This window comes from Piliocolobus tephrosceles, chromosome 8, assembly GCF_002776525.5.
Source record: "Piliocolobus tephrosceles isolate RC106 chromosome 8, ASM277652v3, whole genome shotgun sequence".
Classification (NCBI taxonomy): Eukaryota; Metazoa; Chordata; class Mammalia; order Primates; family Cercopithecidae; genus Piliocolobus; species Piliocolobus tephrosceles.
The window spans coordinates 50,738,477-50,762,227 of record NC_045441.1 but is presented as its reverse complement, the minus strand read 5'-3'; the positions used below and the strand labels follow the sequence as shown (position 1 = coordinate 50,762,227).

Genomic DNA, 23,751 nt, shown 5'->3' with positions numbered 1-23,751 from the left:
CTGTGGTTCCCAGCACCCTCATTATGGCTGCTCATTTGCTCTGTCTTACAGTATATATGATATAGTTTAGAACTGCTCCTTTATGATTACTAACAACAGTAAACCTACCCAGGGAGGTTCAAGATTTCTCTGCTGTGTGTGTGTGAGTATGTGTGTGTGCATATTTAGAATTGATCTCTCTAATGATATATAGTAGGGGTACTGTATTCATAAGATATTTAAATTGATTATTTTCCATTATAATTATATTACTAATATCACATACAGTTAGGTTTGTTTCTGTTTCTATTCAATTTTAGGATTTAAAAATTTTTTTGTTAACTATATATTTGAATATTAAAACGTTTACATTATTCAAAAGTAAAAACTGTATAGAAATGTGAAGTCTTTCATCTCTAACCTGTCTTACTTATTCCGAACTCATCCTTTGTGGGTAATTTTCATTGTTTCTGGTCCTGTCTTCTTTGTCTTTTGCAAAAATAAACACATATACTTCCCCTTGTTTCTTTTTCAAGAGGGAGCATAATAGAAATAGACTCATGCATGTTTCTTTTTCACTTATAATAGATCTTGGAAATCACTCCTTATCATCTTATAGAGATCTTTCATTTTGGAATATTAGTCAGTGGCATAGCAATCCATTACATAAATGTACTATAGTTAATTCAGATGTAGTTACGCTAGCTACAAGAGATTTCTTAAAGGGGAGCAGCATGAGGACTTTGGTACTGTTAAAGGATAATTTTTTGAAAATTCATACAAGTACAAAGTGAACACATGTCAAAGATCTTATTCAACACGTTGATGAAGAAACTAGTAAGATGTTATAACTAGTTTGGAAGAAAATCCAAAGAGCAGACAAATATGTAAATCCATCAGGTATGCTGAAATGAATTTACTTAATGGATGTGAAACTGCAAGACTCATCAATATCTACACGGCCATAATTAATTGCATTCCATGGGACACATCTTACATTTCTACGGACAAGATTCATTTGTGTTGCTATTGGTTTTCTCCGATTTATAGTACTGTAAAGTAGTTCCAAGATAGTGAAAAGTGAAGACAATTCAGATGGGTGAGATAGATAGGACATTCATGAAAGTTTTTGATCAATTTCAAACACTTTGACGGATTGGAAAATTGTTTATGGAGGGGATTAAGGAGAGGGCTAGGGAAAACAAATTTAGTTTTCTAAAGTCTGACTCTAGTCTAAATCAATTAGCAGCTGCCTTGTGTTTTTCTGCCTCTTCAAACCTTCTTGAGTGCAGGGATGGTAGAGTTTTATTTTAAGAAACTGTTACAGCCACCCCAACCTTTAGCAGCACCATCCTGATTAGTCAGCAGCCATCAACACTGAGGCACGATTCTCCACCAGCCAAAAGATTACATCTCCTTGAAGGCTCAGATGATTGTTAGCATTTTTTTTAATTTCAGCAATAAAGCATTTTAGAATTAAGATATGTATATGGTGTTTTTAGACAAAATGCTATTGCACACTTAATAGACTACACTATAAATATAACTTTTATATGCATTGGGGAAACCAGAAAAATTTGTGTGACTCATTATATTATGATATTTGTTTTATTGCAGTGGTCTAGAACTGTGAACCTATGATATCTTCTATGTATGCCTGTATATTGTTTTCTAACCTTTTTAGAAGATGAAGGCAAGCGAGAGGGGAGTTGAGAGTGAGTGTTGAGTGAATCCTAGTCATCTCTTCAACCACAGTCTTCTTTTAAACTGATCAATGTGTGTCTTTGTGGGGGCTGGTACTTTGGAGGTATCATCACAATTTTGTTTGGGAGCCCTTAATGTAGAGGTGGCTTGGGTCTTATGATCCTTCTGATTCATTGACTGAGAAAATGGTGAAAAAGCTCTTATGAATTCATTAATAGTTTTAGATGAATTTGTAATTTTATTAATCACATCTATGTATATTTAAATATTAGTTACATATTTATGGATAAGATGTAATCTCACCCACAGTTAAATGCATGGCACTCTATGGATTCAGAAGGTCTTCCTATGAGCCTGCCATTCCTCATAAGTCGCTACTCCACAGCACAGTAGTTTCCTCTCTGAAACACAGATATGGCTGTGTCACCACAACCTTGCTCAAAAATCTGTCTTCTCTTTCTTTTTATTGCTTGGAGGATAAATTCTTTTTTTTTTTTTTTTTTTTTTTTTGAGGCGGAGTCTTGCTCTGTCGCCCGGACTGGAGTGCAGTGGCCGGATCTCAGCTCACTGCAAGCTCCGCCTCCCGGGTTTACACCATTCTCCTGCCTCAGCCTCCCGAGTAGCTGGGACTACAGGCGCCCGCCACCTCGCCCAGCTAGTTTTTTTTGTATTTTTAGTAGAGACGGGGTTTCACCGTGTTAGCCAGGATGGTCTCGATCTCCTGACCTCGTGATCCGCCCGTCTCGGCCTCCCAAAGTGCTGGGATTACAGGCTTGAGCCACCGCGCCCGGCCTGAGGATAAATTCTTAAATGAGTAACATTTTATTCAAGGCACTTTGCAAATGGCCCAACAGGCCTCTGACCCGATCTCTGGACACTGCCCCTGTGGCTTCGTGCCAGCCTCAGGAGCTGCTTTGTTAGGCCTCTAAGCCTTTGCATATGCTGTCTGCACTGATTGTTTTCCCCTCTTTTCTACCTGCTGAAGAGTGTCTCATGCTTTAGACCATATCCAATGTCATGTTCTCTGTGTGGTTTTCCCCAGGGACCCGAGGCAGAGTGAGTGAGCTCTCCTCTGGGTCCCATAGCCCTCTGTTTGCCCCTCAGTTATGGTGCATTGCCAGTTTATTGTGATTGCTTGTGGGTTCCCTTGGGAACTAGTCTCATTCATCTTTCCATTTCTAGGGCCAAGAATGAAACCTGGCACATTGAGGGAATTCAATATGTGTTTACTGAATGAAAAAAATGAAGGAATAAAGGGGGATGTGCAGGAACTTTACTGTAAGGCCTTCACTTAGATCAGGTTTAAGAAAACAGGCTGCTGTTCTTGTTCTTCCTCCCAGAAGCAGACCTTCATTAACATAGAACTGATCTTCATTAATACAGAACCAGACTTCGTTAATAGGACCAGATCTTATTAAGATATATGTGTAGGGCCTTTAAAAAACAAAAAAGGCTGTCTTGTCTTTCAGGGGTTTGAGGAATCTGTTTCCTTCCACTGATGCACTTTAATTTTCTCTTGATAGACACAAAAGCAGTTTGGATGGACACCCCAAGGGAGGTCAGTTATGGCATGGGCATTGAAAGAGCTGTTTGCTGACACATGGGTGTCCTTGCTTGTAGGCTCAGGGATCCATGTGAGGCACTCCCTGTCGTGCGTAAGGTTCTTTCAATCTTCCTGGCAGAGCTGTCCTTCTGGCACAACAAGCCAGGGTGATTTCTTCTGTGGTGGGCTGCAGGTGACTGGCCAAGGTCTCAGGGAGGAATCCCCATGTGCACACAAATCCATTCTCTATCTGCCTATCCCATGCATGGTGTGTGTTAGCTAGCACTGCTTCTCACTCCTTCATGCCCATCCCTCATGCCCCACACGGAGCCTTTGTGTGAATTAGAAAAATCCAGTATTTTGCATAGACACAGCTCTATGGTGCATGGCATAGTGATCTGACAGTGGTTTTTTTTTTTTAATTTTTATTTATTGTTATTTTATATTATTCTATTTTTATTTTACTTTAAGTTCCACTATACATGTGCAGAATGTGCAGGTTTGTTACATAGGTATACATGTGCTGTGGTGGTTTGCTGCACCTATTGACCCGTCCTCTAAGTTCCCTCCCCTAAACCCCACCCCTCAACAGGCTCTGGTGTGCGTTGTTCCCCTCCCTGTGTCCGTGTGTTCTCATTGTTCAACTCCCACTCATGAATGAGAAGATGTGGTGTTTGGTTTTCTGTTCCTATGTTAGTTTGCTGAGGATGATGGCTTCCAGCTTCATCCATGTCCCTGCAAAGGACATGATCTCATTCTCATTTTTATGGCTGCATAGTATTCCATGGTGTATATGTGCTACATTTTCTTTATCTAGTCTATCATTGATGGGCATTTGGGATGGCTCCATGTCTTTGCTATTGTAAATAGTGCTGCAATAAACGTATGTGTACATGTGTCTATATGGTAGAATGATTTATGTTCCTTTGGGTATATACCCAGTAATGGGATTGCTGGGTCAAATGGTATATTTCTGGTTCTAGATCCTTGAGGAATCACCACACTGTCTTCCACAATGGAAGAACTAATTTACATTCCAACCAACAGTGTAAAAGTGTTCCTATTTCTCCACAGCCTCGCCAGAATCTATTTCTTCTTGACTTTATTTTATTTATTTATTTATTTTTTAAGATGGAGTTTTGCTCTTGTTGCCCAGGCTGGAGTGCAATGGCGTGATCTCGGCTCACTGCAACCTCTGCCTCCCGGGTTCAAGCGATTCTCCTGCCTCAGCCTCCCAAGTAGCTGGGATTACAGACATACACCACCATGCCCGGCTAATTTTGTTATTTTAAGTAGGGACGGGGTTTCTTCATGTTGGTCAGGCTAGTCTTGAACTCCTGACCTCAGGTGATCCACCTGCCTTGGCCTCCCAAGGTGGTGGGATTACAGGCATGAGCCACCATGCCTGGCTGCTTCTTGACTTTTTAATCATTGCTGTTCTGACTGGCATGAGATGGTATCTCATTGTGGTTTTGATTTGTTTTTCTCTTAATGATCAGTGGTGTAGAGCTTTTTTTATATGTTTGGTGGCCATGTAAATGTCTTCTTTGGAGAAGTGTCTGTTCGTATCCTTTGGCCATTTTTTGATGGGGTTTTTTTGTTGTTGTTGTTGTAAATTTGTTTAAGTTCCTTGTAAATTCTGGATATTAGACCTTTGTCAGATGAGTAGATTGCAAAAATATTCTCCCATTCTATAGGTGGCCTGTTCACTCGACCTGACAGTGTCTTTGTGTAAAGACAAACTTTTTCTTTTATCTGGGTAGACATAACCAGCACAAACCAATGGCAATGGGTTAATGGTAATGGTAATGTCTTCAGGCTCTACTTAAAAATTTTTTGCTCATAGATTTTTAAAATAATAGTTATTTAATCAATTATGATTTATTTATGATTTTTATTTACTTTTATTTTTATGAATTTTTATTTTAGAACAGTTTTAGATATACAGAAAAATTGCAAAGATAATACAGAGATCTCATACAGCCTACACCCAGTTTCCTGCATTATTAACTTCTTACATTAGCTTGGTACGTTTGTAACAGTTAATGAACAAATATCTGTACATTCTGAGCAGCGAACATCCACACAGTATTCAAATTTCTTTAGTTTTTAATTGAATGTCCTTTTTCTGTTCCAGGATCCCATCTAGGATGCCACATTACATTTAGTCATCATGTCTTTAGGCTCCTCTTGGCTGTGATAGTTTTTCAGACTTTCCTTATACGCTAGTCCCTCTATTTCCAAGGGGGTTGGTTCCCTCAGGTACCAAAATGCTCAGAGGTTCAAGTGCCTGATATAAAATGATGTAGTATTGTCATATAATTTATGCACATCCTCCCATATACTTTAAATCACTTCTAGATAACTTGTAATACCTAATACAATGTAAATATTAACTAAATAGTTATTGTATTGTTTAAGGAATAATAATAATATTAAGTAAATAATAATTTCAATAGCAATAATTTTAATAATGTAATTTTATTAAAATAACAAAATTTTATTAAAATAATAATTTTAATAATTTAATTTTAATAATAATAATTATAATTAAGTATAATAATAAGTAGTTATTGTATTGTTTAGGGAATAATGACAAAAAAGTCTGTGAGTGTTCTCTACAGATGCATTTTTTTTTTCTGAATATTTTCCTTCTTTAGTTGTTTGAATCCATGGAACCCATGGATATGGAGGCTCAACAGTATTTGGTGCCTTTGGCTGTTTTGAAGAGCGCTACTCAGGTGTTCTGTCACAAGTTCTTCAAGTGGTTTATCTAATGTTTTCTCCATGACTAGACTGGGTGTTTTAGACTGATTGTTTAATAAGTTTTATTTCTGTTTAGGTATGGTAAGGTCAACAGATAAGGAGACAAATGCCATTGTAAAGAGAATTTGTTACCCACAGTTCCCAAGAGAGGGCTTCCATGTCATGTTATGGGGCCATCTGGGGAAGCACTGGTGTCAATTAGGAGGTGGGGGTGGGACATTGTGGGCAGGAACCTTTGTTGTGGTTTCTGCAAGAAGGAACAGGCAAGGCAGGGTAAGCAAGGTTGGGACTGGCTGGTTTGAATGATTTCGGGGGGCTGGAGCCTAGGGGCTGCCTAATACCTAGTTGCCTGGTACCAGGCCCTGAGGTGATTAGGCCCAGTGAAGAGTGGCCAGGGGTGTGAAAGTCCTACAAGGGAAGTAGTTGGTGTGTGGACTCTGGATTGGCCGGTTTGTGTTTTAGAAGCACACCCCGGGAAGGAGGACTTTCCCTGGGGAGTTGGGGGTTCGGGGAGAGTGGGGCAACAAGGGAGACAGGAGGCCAAGGTCAGGTGACTCAGGCATACTATTGGTTGTCCAGAACGAGCTGTGTTGGGCACATGCATGTAGGGCAGATGTTACAGCATCAAGTTTATGGAAGCTAGAAACATGCCTACTACACAGAGCAAAGTGACATTTTCATGACATCATATCAAGGGCACACACTATCAGCACAACTTCTCACTGTTGAGTTTGACCTTGATCACCTGGCGGATCAGGCTCTCCTTTTGTAGACACCGCTTTCACTTGATGCCCATCTTTAACATTTATCTCACATGTTTGAAGTTTTACATGCATAAACATACATGTAATTTTCCTGGGTCTTGATATTGTAGAAGAATCAACCTGTTGATCGTGAGTTCTAGTTCTTAAAGGTGGTGCCCTCTTTGGGGTGGGTGTCTCCATAGAATGGAGTCTTAAGCTTCAGGCAAGCCGAGTTTATAGGGGAGACTTGAGTTTGAACATCCTCACTGTTCCCTAAGATGGTAGTGCTTTATATACTTCCAATTGCTGACTAAACATCTAAATAGATACCTGTGGCTCTGTCAGGAGTTAGGGCTGATCACCACTGCAATAAGACAAGATATATCCAATAACTTAGCTTTGAGTCAAAATACTCAGAGTGGTAGCCTATTTTCTACATATAAATGTAAAAATTCCTGGTTACAGCTCTCTAATGTTGGTGGAGATGATAAGAAGTATATAAATTTCCCTGCTCTGCCTTGGAAGATCCTGAGTTGGGAAAGGCAGGACATGGAGTCAACTGGTGGATGATTCACCTGCATCTCTCTTTTCCCTATGCCTCAGGGTCTAAGTCACAGAACTGTCTGTGGAACTCCCTCATCGATGGGCTCACAGGGAATGTCAAGGAGAAGCCACGGCCAACAATTGTCCATGACCCTCGACCCCCAGAAGAAATCCTAGCTGATGAATTGCCACAGCTGGATAGCCCGGAAGTCTTGGTGAAGACATCCTTCAGGTTTGGTGGATTGCAACTCAATGTGTTCCTTCTTATTTGCTTGTGGAGTTGTTTCAATCCAGTTAGATGCATAGTCAGTGTGGACAGCAAATTACTTCATTTCTTTGCACTGAGTAAATTAGAACTGATGAAGGAGGGTTGGAATCAATGCTAGCTGGACTTCTGGCTGGATTTCCTGAATGTAGTGAAGATCTTATCAGTAGTTAAGTTGCTGTTGGTATTTAATTGGTATTGGCATTTAAATGCTGAGGCAAAGGATTTACTGATGTTGGCAATTTGAATTGGATTAATGAGTCTTTTGCTTCAAAGGAGGATGACGCATCCAGATAAGGGCGTAGAAGAAAAGCATGTGTTGGGAATTAATTCAGTCCTGTGTCTTTAGAGTCTCTTGCTGGGGAAAGGTTTCCAGTTGTAAAAGATGTAAGAGCTGCTGCTGACGGAAATGAAGTGAGAAGTTTCTCATGTTGTTTACCAGGTGGCTGTTTACTCTGTTCTAGTTCATCGTTTAGCCTTGCATCTTCCCGCAAGGTCTCTTATTTTCTTTTGGTATTGTACTACATTTTCATTATAACTCCGTCCCTTACCTTCTCACCCATATTAAATAAAAACCAATCTGAGTATGAATGTGGTGTAAAAAGGTGACTTTTTTTCCCCGAATGGGTCTTTCAGACTCACATTTGAAACAGTACATTTACAGTACTACTGGTTTCAGAAATTAAGACTCGATCATTTTTCCAGATTGCTTTCTGCCCCTCCTTTCTTCCTGTTATATCAATTTTACTTCTTTCACTTTTCTTTCCACTATAGACTTTCATACTCTCCACATGGTTAGCAGAACATATAAACCTCATTTTTCTTTCCCCATAAACAATTCAGACAGCTCTTGGAGTTCCATGAAATAGATTTGAAAAGTGTACTCTCTTTTGCATCCAGGTGATATGCGTAATTCCTCAGTGAGAGCCATTTCATTGTGTGAAGGTTCTTAGTGTCTATTGAATTATAGATGAGTTCAGAAAGGAGTGATAAATAGGGGTTTGGATTTCTTTATACAGTGTGACGAGTGCATTGGTGAGACAAGAATTGCAGGCAAATGCTGTTTTTATTCCTACTAAGGGCCTGGTTATTGCATCATAAGGTTTTGAATAAACTAAAACTCACTCACCTGGAGAGAAGTACATCTTATGAACCTGCAATTCTCAGCAAGTGACTGTGATGAAAGAGGGGACTGTGAATGGCTTTCTCTGTCTATGTGTTCTCACCTTGGAGCATCTCTTATGGAGTCAATCGCTTCTCCTAAGGGTTCTTATAGCTACTCTTTTCATCCCAAACCAGGTTCATCATCTTCTTCGATGAACGGGCAAAGAGCTACTCTCATGAAAAGAACATCTTATTTGCTCACTCAACTCCTTTACCATCATCTGTTTTGTTTGCATTCTCTTGGTGCTCTTTAATAGAGAGAATGTATTGATGCCCATGAGCGTCATTTGATCTGTTAGGTGTAACATGTAGCAGTGTCTTGGTTTCTGAAAGAGATTAAGTTATACATTGAATATCAGGACTTATTTCTGTTTCCTTGTAACATTTGGTGCTGTAGGAAGAAGACTGCAGGTGCATGCAGGTATATGCCAACCCTTTAGCAATTGAGACAAGAAATCCATTAGCATTTATTTATTTATTTATTTATTTACTTACTTACTGGTACCCTTAATACAACTGTATACTATTCTGTAATTATCTTTTCTTCCAAAAAAGATGGCTGATTTTGATGACAATGCTAAATGGTAAATATTTTCTTCTGCAATTGTCCTTAATTGTGGTGGCATGATCAGCTGTGAGATTTGTTGTGCATAAATTACTACAAGTAAACTACTCAGGTATGGGAAGAGTTTATCAATGAATAAATCAGAGCAGAATCAAGGTTACCTCACAGCTCCTCTGTAGGGTCATTACCACTGAGTGGTACCACAATAAGGGTTAGTGATAGCTTTGATTACTTCCTTCTCTTTTTCCTTGGTCATACTTGGAGGGCATTTGGAGTTTAGGGCCAGGAAATATGGTCATCAGCTCTTAACAAACAAGATACAAATGACAATGTCAATAAGCCCAATGTGCCAAATTATCAGGAGGTCCAGTCTTTTCTTGGGGTTCTTGACCCTCACTATTCCCAAGGACCCCCAGCCTTATTGACAGTGGTTCAAGAATCATTGCTTATCCTGCTATGCCTTTTGTCCCTTGCTAGGGAAATGAGGTCTCATGTTGAGCGTGGACTTTCTGACCTCAGTGAAACTAGGCATTTTTGTCACCAACCTAGATTACCTCTTCCTTGTGATGTCTCCTGTCTGTGGCTTCTGTTGTCTTTTCCTGACCCTTGGCCTCAGCACAACCACAGTTTTTCTGAGACATATTCTAATAATGTTGATTCTCAAAAGGAAGGGGTTAGATACTTAATTCCACTTTCCCCAGAAATCTTTTCTAGCTCTCTGTAAGGTGGAGGCAAATATATACAAGCTACCACCAGGACAAAATGTGTGTACTTATTTAATATTTGCATTTAGTATTTTCATTTAAGTAGTTCTTTTCAGAGCAAAGGGACAGTCTGCTCTAAAGCTAAATTCTACTTTCCATTTCCAAATATATGAATTATTTACAAATTTATCAATGATGGGTGTTTTTCAAAAAAAATTCAAATATTTTTATGTTTCAGTCTCCACCAGACTCCATGTTACATCAGCAATAACTGTTCTTATTTGCCAGGCTTAACCCAAAAAACTCAAGGATTCTGTCCATTTTAGAGATGAAGAAACTGGCCTGGAGAGAGAAAGCCTATAAAAAATTGCTGGTGGATTGCTAGTCTCCAATGCAGCAGCAAGGAGTGGCTTGGGAAAACTTTAAGTCTTACTTTATCACCCCACCCCAAATAAGTATATCATCTATAAACTCACATAAAAAGCATGCTTGTGATTCAAATGCAGCTTCAAGACATGTCCCTGGGCCTTGTCTTCCAATCAGGCTGCGATCCCTAAGTATGGCCTGCAAACACTCTGGATTGTTGCTGGATTAATGTCAGTTACTAATAATGCCAGAGGGTATAGCTGAAAGTGAGAATTTGACACACTGACTTGGAAATAAAGATTTTGGAAAATGAAGGCACCACCTTTCTTCCCCAAGGGTTGTGTCAATAGTTGAGATTTGTGCAAATGCCATCTCAACTCTGGGTGTGGTCCCTGACAGTCTTCCCTCTTGTCCCCTTCCTGGCTGGGCAGTGCTGATGAGGCAAATACTCTGTGTATTGGGGCAGAGAGTTTTGCACAGTCTTGGGACCAAGCTTCCAGGGCTTGAGGGGAAGGTCTCCTTGTGGCTGCCCAGATTCAGATCCCAGCCAATATTGCTGGAAGGCAACACAGTTTAGTGCTTAGTTGTACTAAGGGCTTTAGTCTTTACTCTCTGAGAAAGGAACAGTTTAAGCTATCCAGGTGGGAAAATTTGACTTCTGATAGTGGCTGTACTGGGTTTCAGTTCCAACTCTATTACCCCTGGCCAATTGCTTCATCTCTTCAAACCTCTGTTTTTTCCTCCTCCCCCCAACCCCCCAGCTTTATAATGATATAATTGACAAAATTTGTATATCATTTACAATGTAAAATAATATGATGTTTTGTCGTATGTGTACATTGCAAAATGATTAAATCAAGCTAAATAACATATCCACTGCTTCACATAATGTCTTTTTTTTTTTGGTGGCAAAACCTCTGTTTTCTTAACTGCCAGGCTAAGGTTGGGCTTGAAGAGTGGTCTGATGACTCAAACTTGAGTGTGCATCACAATCACCTGGGGGGGATTGTTAAAACAGATTGTGGGCTCATCCCAGATGTAGGTAGGGCCCAAGAATGTTCCCTGACAAGCTTCAGGTTATACTGATGCTGCTGGTCCAGGATCACACCGGGAGAACCACTGCACTAGGTGAGATTTAGGAGTGTTTTGCTATGTTAATTTGAGCAGGTCACTTGCCTATTGATAAGGTTTGGGTCTGTGTCCCCACCCAAATCTCATCTTGAATTGTAATTCCATGTGTCGAGGGAGGAATCTGATGGGAGATGATTGGCTTATGGGGGCATTTCCCCATGCTGTTCTTGTGATAGTGAGTGAGTTCTCACAAGATCTGATGGTTTTATAAGCTTCTGGCATTTCCCCTGCTTACTCTTCTCTCTCTTGCTGCTATGTGAAGAAGGTCCTTACTTCCTCTTCATCTCCTGCCTTGACTGTAAGTTTCCTGAGGCCTCCCAAGCCATGTGGAACTGTGAGTCAATTAAACGTCTTTCCTTTATAAATTATCCAGTTTCAGGTATTTATTTATAGCAGTGTGAGAACAAACCTACCTATTCCGGCCTGTTTTAAAATCTTTGAAATGGGGATAAAGAGACCCCCTTCCCGGGGTTTGGGGAGGATTTAAAGGAGATAATGCATGTGAATGAGCCAAGCACAGTGTCCAGCACCCAGAACGAGCTCAGTAAGTGTTAATTTTGTATTCGTGCTCAGCACTCCCTGGAATCCTTGCATGCCCTTGAGCCTACACATACAAAGTTAAATAGGATCAAACATGGGTTTTATGGCTCCACGTGCAGACACTGTGGGCCCTGAAAGCTCACTAAATTTGTGGCATGAAAGGTCTGTTTTCAAAATCTGAGATTTTTGAAAAGAAGAAAGTGGGAGCCATAAATAAAGAAAAAGGCTTCAGTGCCTGGAAAATAGACACTCCTGGGAACTCACCTTGGGTGCCTCTTTCCTTCTTTCTCATATTTTATCCCTTTAAACCTGTTGCTCTGCTTAGGCTTTTCTTAAAAGAGGATAGAAAATAAATTGAACCTGGGGCTAAGGAAGACAGACAAGTCCATCCAGTCTGATTAGTCACAGGAATCTCAATACCTGCCACTAGAGGACCCAAGAGAACAGGAAAGAGCTGGCTGCTGAGAGAGGTTTCTCTCCCCAGCCTCTGGTGTACACATTCCCAGAGGTGGGAGGGACCTGGCTCAGATGGTACCACAAGTAAGAGAAGCCAGTATTTATTGAGCATCTGCTGTGTGCCAAGGACTGTGCATTCATTTGCTCATTTAATCCACCCAAACCCTGGCAAGTTGAGTATTATTTTCTCAGTTGTACAGGTCAGGAAACTGAGGCTCAGAGAGATCAAGCAGCTTGCCCAAAGTCACCCAGCAGGTGGCAGAGCTGGAGATTTCAACCAAGTCCACCTAGCTCTATAGCCTTGCTCCTTCAGCATATTCTACTAGCACCACATAACCTTGGACTTCATGTCTCCGGATTTGTTGTTGGTGAAAAAAGATATGGTGTGATTGGTTATACTAATTTGAGTGTGCACTTTGGATATATTGTTTGAGTTATATTTTTATACATATTTTATGTATCCTATAAGACTGGCCCTGTTCTATTGCACTGAATCTTTTTCTAGTCTAGACTTATGTTTTCAATCCACCTACCCCTTTTGGATAGAAGCCATTGAAGGCACTGCTTCTCAAACCTTATGTCTAAATGAATTCCTTGGGGAATCCTATTAAATGCAGATCCTGATTCAGTAGGTCTGGGGTGCAGCCTGTGAATCTGCATTTCTAACAAGCTCCAACTGATGCAGTGGTCTGAGGACCACCACCTTCTGTGTGGTGAAACACAGGCTTTGGAATCCCACAAGTATGAATTTGCAAACAATCTTTTAAACTACATGATTTGAGTAATGGTTTTGCTCTCTTTACTCATTTTTCACATGCAAACAGTAAAATAATGGGCTTTGGGGGCTGCTGTTAGGATTAAGTGGGCCAACGAAGGTGACAGCCTCTAAGTCTTTCTCACTCAGTTTTTAAAACCCTGTTTGGGAGAAGATTGATCCTGTACACTCCCAACTCTTTCTTTTGTGACTGGGTTATGCAATGGGCCCCAGCCAGGGAATATGAGCCCTATGGATGCTTTGTGAGTGATGCTGGCTGTGGGCCCGACCTCCTTGGGCAGTGGTGGAAATTCTGAAGCCACTCAGTGCATTGCCCATCTCAGTTACTTTGCCTTGAATCATGTGACTGCCAACACAGGTTGAGTTGCCAGGTTTTGATAATTTTGCACTTGGAAGAATCGTGTGCTTACTCCCTACAGAGTCAGTGGGGGCTTGGTGAGCTTCTCTTCCCACTTAGAATGGACTTATTTGGGCTTTGGCAAAGGCTTTCTAGATTCTATAGATAGCTTACTAAGAATATGTTCCAGAGAGCAGAACCGCATTGAGCCAACACCCTCAGCTACGGATGAGATTAAGGCCTTGTCAGATCCCATTTAATGGATTGCATTTTCCATGCAGAATTAAATCGTTGAACTCATCCTCATTTTGACTTTTGGCAGTCATTTTTCCACTAGGGGCTGCTGCCAAAATGTCAGTTTCTGACTTGATTACTTTCAGGAAATGTGCAATCTGGCTGATGATATGGCATGGTGTGGGGTAGCGTCCCCTGGAGCTTCGGCCCCTCCCTAGGATGAATCATGGGTTAAAATTCCCAATTAGCTCATAGGAAGTCTGGTCACACATACTCTTCTATCACTGAGTGTTGCTCACCCACTGGAAACTTCTGGGGACACCTACTCTCCTGACTTAGTGTTGCCTTCCTGGAGTTATTTTTCACCTTTAGTCTTTGCAAATCCAAATCATTTGCCAAGGGGAAGAATGAAAGAATGAATTCTGAGAATTTTTAAAGCCTAGAGAAGTTTTTATTGCAACCTTGGCTTCATATAAAGGCAATGTTTAGGTCTCTCTTTGTAAGTTTTTAGAGACAGATTTTTCACTGTTAAAAAATGACCAAGTATATATGAGGTAGACATTATTCCTCTTGCATTCTTGTTGGTCCTCTCCCTGGTATTTTGGGAAGGGAGGGCTTATCTCTGTGGTGGCCATGAGAATGTACCTTTCATATCTCTGATCACAGAAGGTGAACTTGACCCATGGCCTCCTAGCTTGTGTGGGGGAAATTTATCCCTGTGATGGCCGAGGCTGTGCATCCCAGAGGAGCCCATTGACATTGACTGAGCATGGCAGGGACCCTAAGGTCAGCTGTTCCTGGGAGACATGGAACTCCTCTGATGGTGACTTTGGTGTTCAGACTCACTAATGGCCTTGCTGAACTTTCTTTAGAGCTGCAGTACAGTCTCAGACACTTCTACCCAACTTTCTTTTACTGGGAGTCAGACCTGCATCCAGGTCTGATGGCTTTCTCAGCCTCGCTCAGCTCTTTACTCATTTATTTTTACAGATTTTACTCCAATACATCTCTTGTATGTCTAATCCTGTCTTGACATCTGCTTCTCAGAGAACCACAGTCTCCCATCACACTGCAGTTCTCTGCTGGTGTACTACTTCTAGCTTGGCGTGGGGGGCATAGCTCCAATGCTACTGGCATAGATATTCTGGGCCAGTCTCTCTATATTTAATTTTATATTTGATACTGTATCTTCCCTATGGGCTCTAGTGGGAGGGAACATGGGGCAAGCCACAATTTTCTTTAGTATCTTGTACTTTTATTGCCTTACAGGGGATTTTGGGGAAGCATTGAGATTAAAGAAACTACAACATAAGGAGAAAATTGTAATTGCACTCAAAATATTATTATTTTCATTGTCCAAGAAATGTTCACAAATGTTGAACTCCACACAGAAGGTCTGCTGATGGACGCCTCTGGCTCCTAGCCAGTGGGCTTGTCTCCAGGGCTGACTCCCCCTACAGAATGCATCCTTTTTCCAACCAGAGCACATTCTTCTCAGGCCGTTGAGAAATCCAGGCTTCCACCCCCGGGAATGTAGCTCATCTGAGGTGTCCTCAACCCCTCAGCATATGCCTCAACCACAATAAATTTCAGCGGCACATTTTACCAAGTGTGAGTTATTCATCCTAGAATAACCCTCAGGAAGCTTTCAGTGCTGTTGGGTTGGGAGGAGGAGCGGGACATTCCTTCTGGAGCTTCCACCTAACTCACCCTGCCAATGTGAAGTGTGGATAAACTTCTCTATGTTTCCTAATTAGCAACAGGAACTGCTGTTCCAGCCCACATAAAGACCCAAAATATGCAGGGAATCCCTGAAGTTCTCTCTGAATAAAGGAAGGAAGTGTGAAGATTTGAGATCAGCTTGGACTAAACTACCCCTGGGGGTCAGTGTGGGGTACGAGGTAAATGCACTTCTTGTCTTCAGTTGCATAAGCAGTAACTTCATTGTACACAACCTGTAGACTCTCAGGGAAGAGATCTTCAATAGAGTACTTGATGTGTGAAGGTAGCACCAAGAAGCTATGAAGGTGGGAGCAGCAGAGTAGAGGAGATTGGCAGTGAGCTCATGGGTGTAGCCCAAGGTCAAGGGTGCTCTTAGATACCTCCACAACTGGGCTGCCCAACCTCCTATCCACGTGCTGTCTGGACACTACCATTGACCCATAGTAGCACATCCCACACTATTCTTATTCATATTTTGCATTAGATAGAAATTTTTCTGGGTGGCAGGGACCCACTGCCTGGATTGCCTGGCATATCATAGATGCTTTGGGTGTATTTGTTGATTGAATGAATGGGCTGTGGTTTTGCAATCCAATTCATTTTTTATGGTTTAGCTCATGAACCTCCTATGAAAAGGGTGGTATAATTCTAGGAGCTGGAAGTATAAATTCAGTACATCTCAGGCATTAGAGAAATTCCTGGTTGGGAGAGAGGGCAGCAAGAGTAATGCTGTTAAAAATGCATTGCAGAATTTGGAAGCCTAAAATATAGGCAGTGGTTTGCAGAAGTCAGCTAGTAGGGGCCTACCCCCACCATATTCCTTCTCTCTCTCTCTTCCATTTCCTCTCCTTTCTCTCTTCCCTCTCCTCTCCTCTCCTCTCCTTTCTTTCTTTTGACAGAGTATTGCTCTGTCACCCGGGCTGGAGTGCAGTGGTGTGATCTCAGCTCACTGTAACCTCTGCCTCCTGGATTCAAGTGATTCTCGTGCCTCAGCTTCCACGCCCAGCTAATTTTTGTATTTTTAGTAGAGATGGGGTTTCACCATGTTGACCAAGCTGGTCTTGAACTTCTGGCCTCCAGTGATCCACCTACCTAGACCTCCCAGAGTGCTGGGATTACAGGCGTGAGCCACCACACCTGGCCCATATTTCTTTCTTCACTAAAATTTTTTGACTTGGCTTATTGGAGGATAGAGGGTTTATTCTTGTCAATTAGTAGGGAATGAAGAATTACTATCCAGAAAATGTACTTTATAGATTATGAGCCTAATGTGAGAAATACCTATGTAACAGGGCTGCAACTTTGTCAATACCCCAAGATGTGTGAGAAAATGTTGCTTCTTAATTTCCTTTTTAGTTGAACTACTCTTCCTCTGGAGCCCCCACTTTAAGGGGAACTAGGGAGGAACCCTACATTTAAAGTCAAACATGAACTTACCATTTGGATGACACTTTTTTTTTTTCCTGATGATTTAGTTTTCTTTCAGAAAAATGCTCATTGGTTCAGATGTCCCTTCTGGCACCCTGCAGCTCACCAAGATGGTGTCTGGTTTGTGTGACTCTGCTGTCTGGTATGATCTGGCCCCCCTTGCTGCCTGTATTTCTCTCCCAGCCCCTTTCCACTCCCCCTACGGCAGTGCTACAGGCCCCAAGGAAGGTCTGGTTTTGATTATTGTGTGTTTCAGGATCAGATGGTCCAGACTTTAGCCTGTGGCTACTTTGTCCCCATGGCAACCTCCAGGACTAACTCTTAGTCACAATCCCAGGTAACTTCTGAGATTTGGCTTCAGGAGCTTGTGGGAGACTCTGGGGCCTGTCCAAACCACAAAGAGCCTACAGACAACCTGGAAAAGCTAAAACTCAGCTTCCCTTTACCTGACTCTACTGGCCACCAAGTTTACTTTGATGTAGAGCTTCTGGTTTTTGGGTGAATATCCCTCCAGAGAGAGAAGAGGAGGACACCCACGTCTCACCCTTGCCTCTTCTGCTCTAGTTTCTCTTCTCTCTGTCATCTCCCCTGCCAGAAAAGTTGGATCTCTGCCTTTCTACTTCTCCTCCCTTATAGCCTCCTCCTCCCCAGTACCAGGCTTAGGGCTAAGTCTTAATGGTGGATGAAGTAAAGAGACAGATTGGCCTACCGATATGGGACTCTACACTGGGAACTATCTCAAAAACACCATATGTCACCCCTTACAACTTTCCGTGATGAATGACTTTAACTGCATTTGTTTGTTGCAGTGAAATTAAGGTACCCTAAATAAAAATAAAGCAGACCCCTTTAAAACTGTGCCCTGTAATTAATGCAAATCTGTCTTGATGTGATTGGTTCATTACCTTATGATAATTTAGCCCTGTGTTTTACTCTGTAGAAATATTCGTTCCTATTTACAGCATTAGGGCAGGGTTTTTGACCTTGCTAGAGGAAAAGGAGCGGTTTCCTTCTTATTAAAATTTTTCTGATAACAAATGCTCTCTTCTCATTCATGTGCCCAGTGCATACTCTACAATTGCATCCTGTGTTGGGCACTGAAGCTGCATGAGGTGAATCAGACCACTGCAGGCCCCATTTGTCTTCCGCTACCCTCTCCCCATCTCCCAGACCTCACGGAGATGGGTGAATATGTTGAATGGCACTATGGTATAACCATAAAACAGATCACCCTGGATTATGGTGGACATAAAAGGGAAGCAAAAGGAACAGTGTGAACCAAGGCCAGGAGACAGGAACACATGCCTTATGTTGAAGGAACTCTTTGATTTGTGACTGAGGCATGTGAATGAGAGGCAGGTAAAGTTTGGAACCAGGTAAAGGAAAGGTAAGCCTGGGACAATGTAATGTAGGGCCCTGTTTGCCATGAGAAAGAGTTTCAGTTTTATTCCACAGGCAGAAATCTTCGGAGCTCTCGGAAATCTTTGAGTAAGTGGAAAGGAGACTGTATATATTTTTAAATTAAGTTACAGAATTAGGAATTATATTTCCATGCCTCAGTTTCCTGCACACATAGCATCGAAATGAAGGTTTCCTGGCCTGTGACAGAGATGAAATAATGGAGCTAGAGAACAGCATGGGGATTAAACACTGGGTGTTCTATGGTGCCTGGAGGAAGTACATGGACAATTTTGGGAAGAAACTTGTGAAAATATGCTTTCCCACATGGATTGGAACAGAGACCATTTTTTAAAATTACATTCTTCTAAATGCTGTAGTAGCTAATGGTCATTGACTAAACAGCCCTACAACTGTATCCTGGCTGCAGATCCCCATTTATTGATTACTGTTAAGTGCAGCCAGAAGTGAATTTGCTAGGTCCAATTACCTCCTAACACTGGAAGTCAGCTCAGCTGTGGGAGCATTGTTATTTGCACAAGAGCTACAGACATGCTTGTCCTCATTTAGAAGGGATGATAACTCCAGCTCAGGCAACGAGGCTCAAGTACTTGAGGTGGACATATCACAAACTGCCTGAGAGCGTGACTCATGAACTCTGCAAAGTCAGAAATAGGAATATGTCAGTCAAAGAGTAAACGTGGTCTAGGGATCCAAAATTTTAAACTTTGATTTGTTTAACATTCTCATTCTTTGAAAATGGCCCCGGTTTTGAATAAGAAAACTGTGTGTGAAGGGGACCTGCGTTATAATTGTATAATTACATGCTTGTGCAATGTTCTGCTAATTATTTTATCCTTAAGTTCATCTACTCAAATCAGGGTTGAGTTTCCTTAGTTGTTAAATTTCCCTGGGTAGCACTCAATCTGGCTGTAGTGTATAACTCTAAGCCAACTTATAGGTACTTGTATTTAAGAAATGCTTTTGCATTTGTTTTTTAAAATAATGTTTTGACAATATTTAAACTTCTAGAACAATTGCAAGACTAATAAAATGATTATTGTCTTCCATCTAAGTCACCTTTTAGCCTTTTGCTACATTCGCTTTAGGTTTATCATCTATCTATCTATCAATCTATCTATCCATTTTTCCCCCCAAATCTTTTAATCCTAAATTGTAGACATCATGACCTTTCAGCTTTAGCTTGCATCTCTTAAGAATAAGGTCATTTCCTTACAGTACGGTTACCATATTCAGGAAACTTAATCTTGATATTACGCTATTACCTAATATACAGTCTGTGTTCAAATTTCACTAAATGTCCCAATAATGTCTTTAACAGCCGTATTTTTTTTCTGATCCAGGCTCCACTCTAGAAGTACACATCACTTTTAGTTGTCATGTTTCTTTAGGTTCCCTTATTTTATTATTTGTATTTTGTTGACATAGTTGTACATATTTTTGGGGTACATGTGATATTTTGATACAGGTATAAAGTGTATAATGATCAAATCAGGGTAATGGGGATGTCCATCACCTCAAACAATTATCTTTTCTTTGTTTTGGGAACACTACAATTCTCCTCTAGTTATTTTGAAATATACAATATGTTATTGTTAATTATAATTTCCTTATTGTACTGTCGAATACTAGAACTTATTCCTTCTATCTAACTGTATTTGAAATAGGGAGGGGAGTTGAAGAGAAGTTGGTTAATGGGTACAAAAAGATAGTCTCCTTTAACTGAAACAGTTTTTCAGCCTTTCTTGCCTTTCATGACACTGACATTTTGAAGCAAACAGGCCGTGTGTTTTGTTGTGCAGAATGTTCCTCAGTTTGGTTTTTCAGATCATTGCCTCTAGTGTCCTCAGGTCATCCATTTGACAGGGATACTACATAAGTGACACTGAGTCCTTCTCGGCACAGCAATGAGGAGGGAGGTTTATCCTATTATGGGTGATGTTGACTTTGGTCACTGGTTAAAGTTGTTTCTCACAATTTGTCCACTGTCAGGGTACTTTTCTCACAATCAATGGGCACCTTAATTGTGATTAAATCATCTGTGGGGAGACACTTTGAGACTCTGTAAATAACCTTTTTCCCAAAAAACATATGCAGTGATTCTAGCATCACTTGATGGCACTTGGCTGAATCAATGATATTTTCTAACTATCACTTCTTTTCTATGTATTGGATGATATTTGACTATAAATAAGAGCTTTCCCTTTCTCTCCCTTTCTACATTTTAGTATCAGTATAGACTCTGAACTCTTCTTTCATTCAATGTTTTATAAGCCATTGTATCTTCACCCTACCTGGAGTCCAGGCAGTTGCTTGTGAGAGAAAGGTCACAAGGGCCCAGCAGAGGTGAAGTGGGGTGGTCCATCAACCCTAGAGGGAGAGACATCAACCCTAAAGGGTAGAATTGAACTTTGACTTAGAATATGAAGGTGTGTATCAGCAGATCCAGGTCTAATTCCCTGTCCTGCTGGTGATGTGAAGGGCCAAGTGGGGCTCTTGTGGGGTTCCCTAATCTGGCAGAAAACACTCATAAGTGGGAGCTGAACAATGAGAACACATGGACACAGGGAGGGGAACAACACACACTGGGGCCTGTTGTGGGGGTAGAGGGAGGGAGAGCATTAGGATAAATAGTTAATGCATGTAGGGCTTAGTACCTAGGCGATGGGTTGATAGGTGCAGCAAACCACCATGGCATACATTTACCTATGTAACAAATCTGCATGTCCTGCACATGAATCCCATAACTTAAAATAAGTAAAAATAAAATAAAATGAAAACAATGTCTTTTTTGTTTGTTTGTTTTTTGTTTTCTTTTGAGATGGAGTCTTGCTCTGTTGCCCAGGCTGGAGTGCAGTGGCTCATCTCGGCTCACTGCAAGTTCCACCTCCCAGGCCCACGCCATTCTCCTGCCTCAGCCTCCTGAGTAGCTGGGACCACAGGCGCCCGCCACCGCGCCCGGCTAATTTTTTGTATTTTTAGTAGAAATGGGGTTTCACCGTGTTAGCCAGGATGGTCTCGATCTCCTGACCTTGTGATCCGCCCGCCTCAGCCTCCCAAAGTGCTGGGATTACAGGCGTGAGCCACCGCGCCCAGTGGAAAACTATGTCCTTTATCTGGCTTTACTGATGCCATTAGAATTATAGGAAATTGCAGAGTAGAGAGAAACTCATGGAATGGTTTGGGGGAGGCAGTTACTTAGCCAGAGAAAGGAGTTTGAGTGAATCATCCCACTTCTCACATGGCCATTTCTGCCCAGTTATGCTGCTCCCTGCTCCTGCTGACCCATGACCCATGGCTGTGCCAGACACCATTGTTACTGAGCGTTGTGTTCGTCTTAATGATGGGTGTAGTGGGAACACTGAGCTCTGGTTTAATCCCAGTTACACCCCTTGCCTGCTGTCTGACCTTGAGCACACTCTTTAAGCTGAGCCTCAGTTTCTTCATCTGTTTAACAGGATTAGATGTTCTTTCCCTCAGGGGCTACCTGTGAGGAGTTGAGGAGGCATGCATGCGGTGAGCATGGTGTCTGGCAGCAGCTGATGCTTTATAATTAGAAAGTGATATGATTCAGTGTCAGCATCCTACTCAATGCTTGGAAGGTGCACTGTGAGCTCTGGGCTCTGTGTTGTTTGGAGGAATTTACCTTTTCTGGGTTAATCAGCTACGTTCACTGGGTCGTCAGCACTGACCAACCACTCTGCTACCTGGGACCTTCGAGGTGGTTTCTCTCTTTCCTTTCTAGCATTTTCCTCTTATCCCTCATCCAGTCACATGTGTATGATGACAATAACAGCTAACCTGACTAGAAATTGTGTGTCCAGCATTTTTCTACAAGCTGTATGTGTTAAGCTGTTGAATCCTTACAACAATCCTGTGAGACAAGTGTTTTTATTACTTCCATTTCACAGATGGAGAAACTGAGGTACAAAGACATTAACATATTCAAGATCCTACTATCAGTTGGTAGATCTGGGATTCAAAGCCAGAGAGTTTGACTCTAGAACCCACAGTTAACCACTGGGCCACACTGCCTCCTTGGTCCAGCAGTGAGGCAGAAGGTCTGTGTCCTCTGGTTTTGATGCTGCTGTGGACTTGCCTTTCAATGAGGTCTCTGCTTCCTGCCTGCCTCTGCACCCTGATCCAATGCTGATGCCACACCAGCCTGCTCATTTCCTGCCATTTCCTTGTGGCTGGTGTGGACTCTCACTGCAGCACTGGCTGGCCAGTCACCTTGGGCTTATTCCCTGCCTGCCTGGGCCTCCTGCCGTAGATTGTTCAGTCTAAGAATTCAACGTTAGCTGCTGGCCTGGAGAACTAGGAAGCCCTTCTTCAAACTCACTGCCTGTCTGGCTGTGAGCTCATGTCTGCCACACATTTGCCTCCATAGACCTCACCTGTGAGCAAGTCACCAGCATCACCTGTGGGCTTGCCAGAGCCCTTTCTCTGCTGTGACCACAGTGATGCCCGCTGTATGGTATGGGGTGGTAGGGAAGGTAGGTTAGCACTAGAGCTTGGAGTCAGACACACCTGAGATTCCATCCTGACTCTAACTTACAGAGTTACTCAGTAAGTTACTCAGCATTTCTTGGACTCAGTTTTCTTTTCTGCAAAATGGAAGCAATAATGATGGGAGGATGGAATGAGAAAATGTATGTGAAAATACTAGGCATAAAAATTCCTGAAACCTGAGTAAGGTTGTAGTTTAGGTAATTCTATTATGTCCACATCAATTTGCTGGTTTGGATAATGTACTAAAATATTATCATTGGAGCTGGATAATGGGTACCTGGGACCTCTCTGTACTGTTTTTACAGCTTCTTGTGTGTCCCTAATCATTTAAATAGAAGGTTAAAAAAGGCATTTAGTGTAGTGCCTAATCTCTACTAATTATACTTATTTATTTATTTCATTTTAAATTTTTAAATTTTTAAGTTTTTGAGGCAGTCTCACTCTGTCACCCAGGCTGGAGTGCAGTGGTACAATCACAGCTCACTGTAGCCTCGACCTCCCAGGCTCAGGTGATCCTCCCACCTCAGCCTCCCAGGTAGCTGGGACCACAGGTGCAAGTGACTACACCCGGCTAATTTTAAAAAAATATTTTTTTTGTAGAGACAGGGTTTCATGATGTTGTACAGGCTGGCCTCAAACTCCTGGGGTCAAGCAATCCACCTGCATTGACCTCCCAAAATGCTGGAATTACGGGCATAAGCTACAGTGCCTGGCCATACTTTTTTTAAAAAAATTATAAAATATCACTAGGAATTCTGTTATTCAGCTCAAGCTCAACCTTTTGGGGAGAGAGAGAAAAAGGCAGAGAAAGAGAGGAATCCACCTAAGATAAGGTGACCAAACAAATTCTAAAAT

At 41.6% G+C, this 23,751-nt stretch overlaps 1 protein-coding gene across 1 annotated transcript in view; it reads left to right on the top strand.

The window, feature by feature from the left end:
- The window catches only part of PDE1C (phosphodiesterase 1C), a 579,473-nt gene that overhangs the window by 123,696 nt on the left and 432,026 nt on the right, over positions 1–23,751 (top strand). Inside the window, exon 3 of the mRNA XM_023186040.3 lies at positions 7,339–7,510. Coding sequence (XP_023041808.1) covers positions 7,339–7,510 — 172 coding nt within the window. The remainder of the gene's footprint in view (positions 1–7,338; positions 7,511–23,751) is intronic.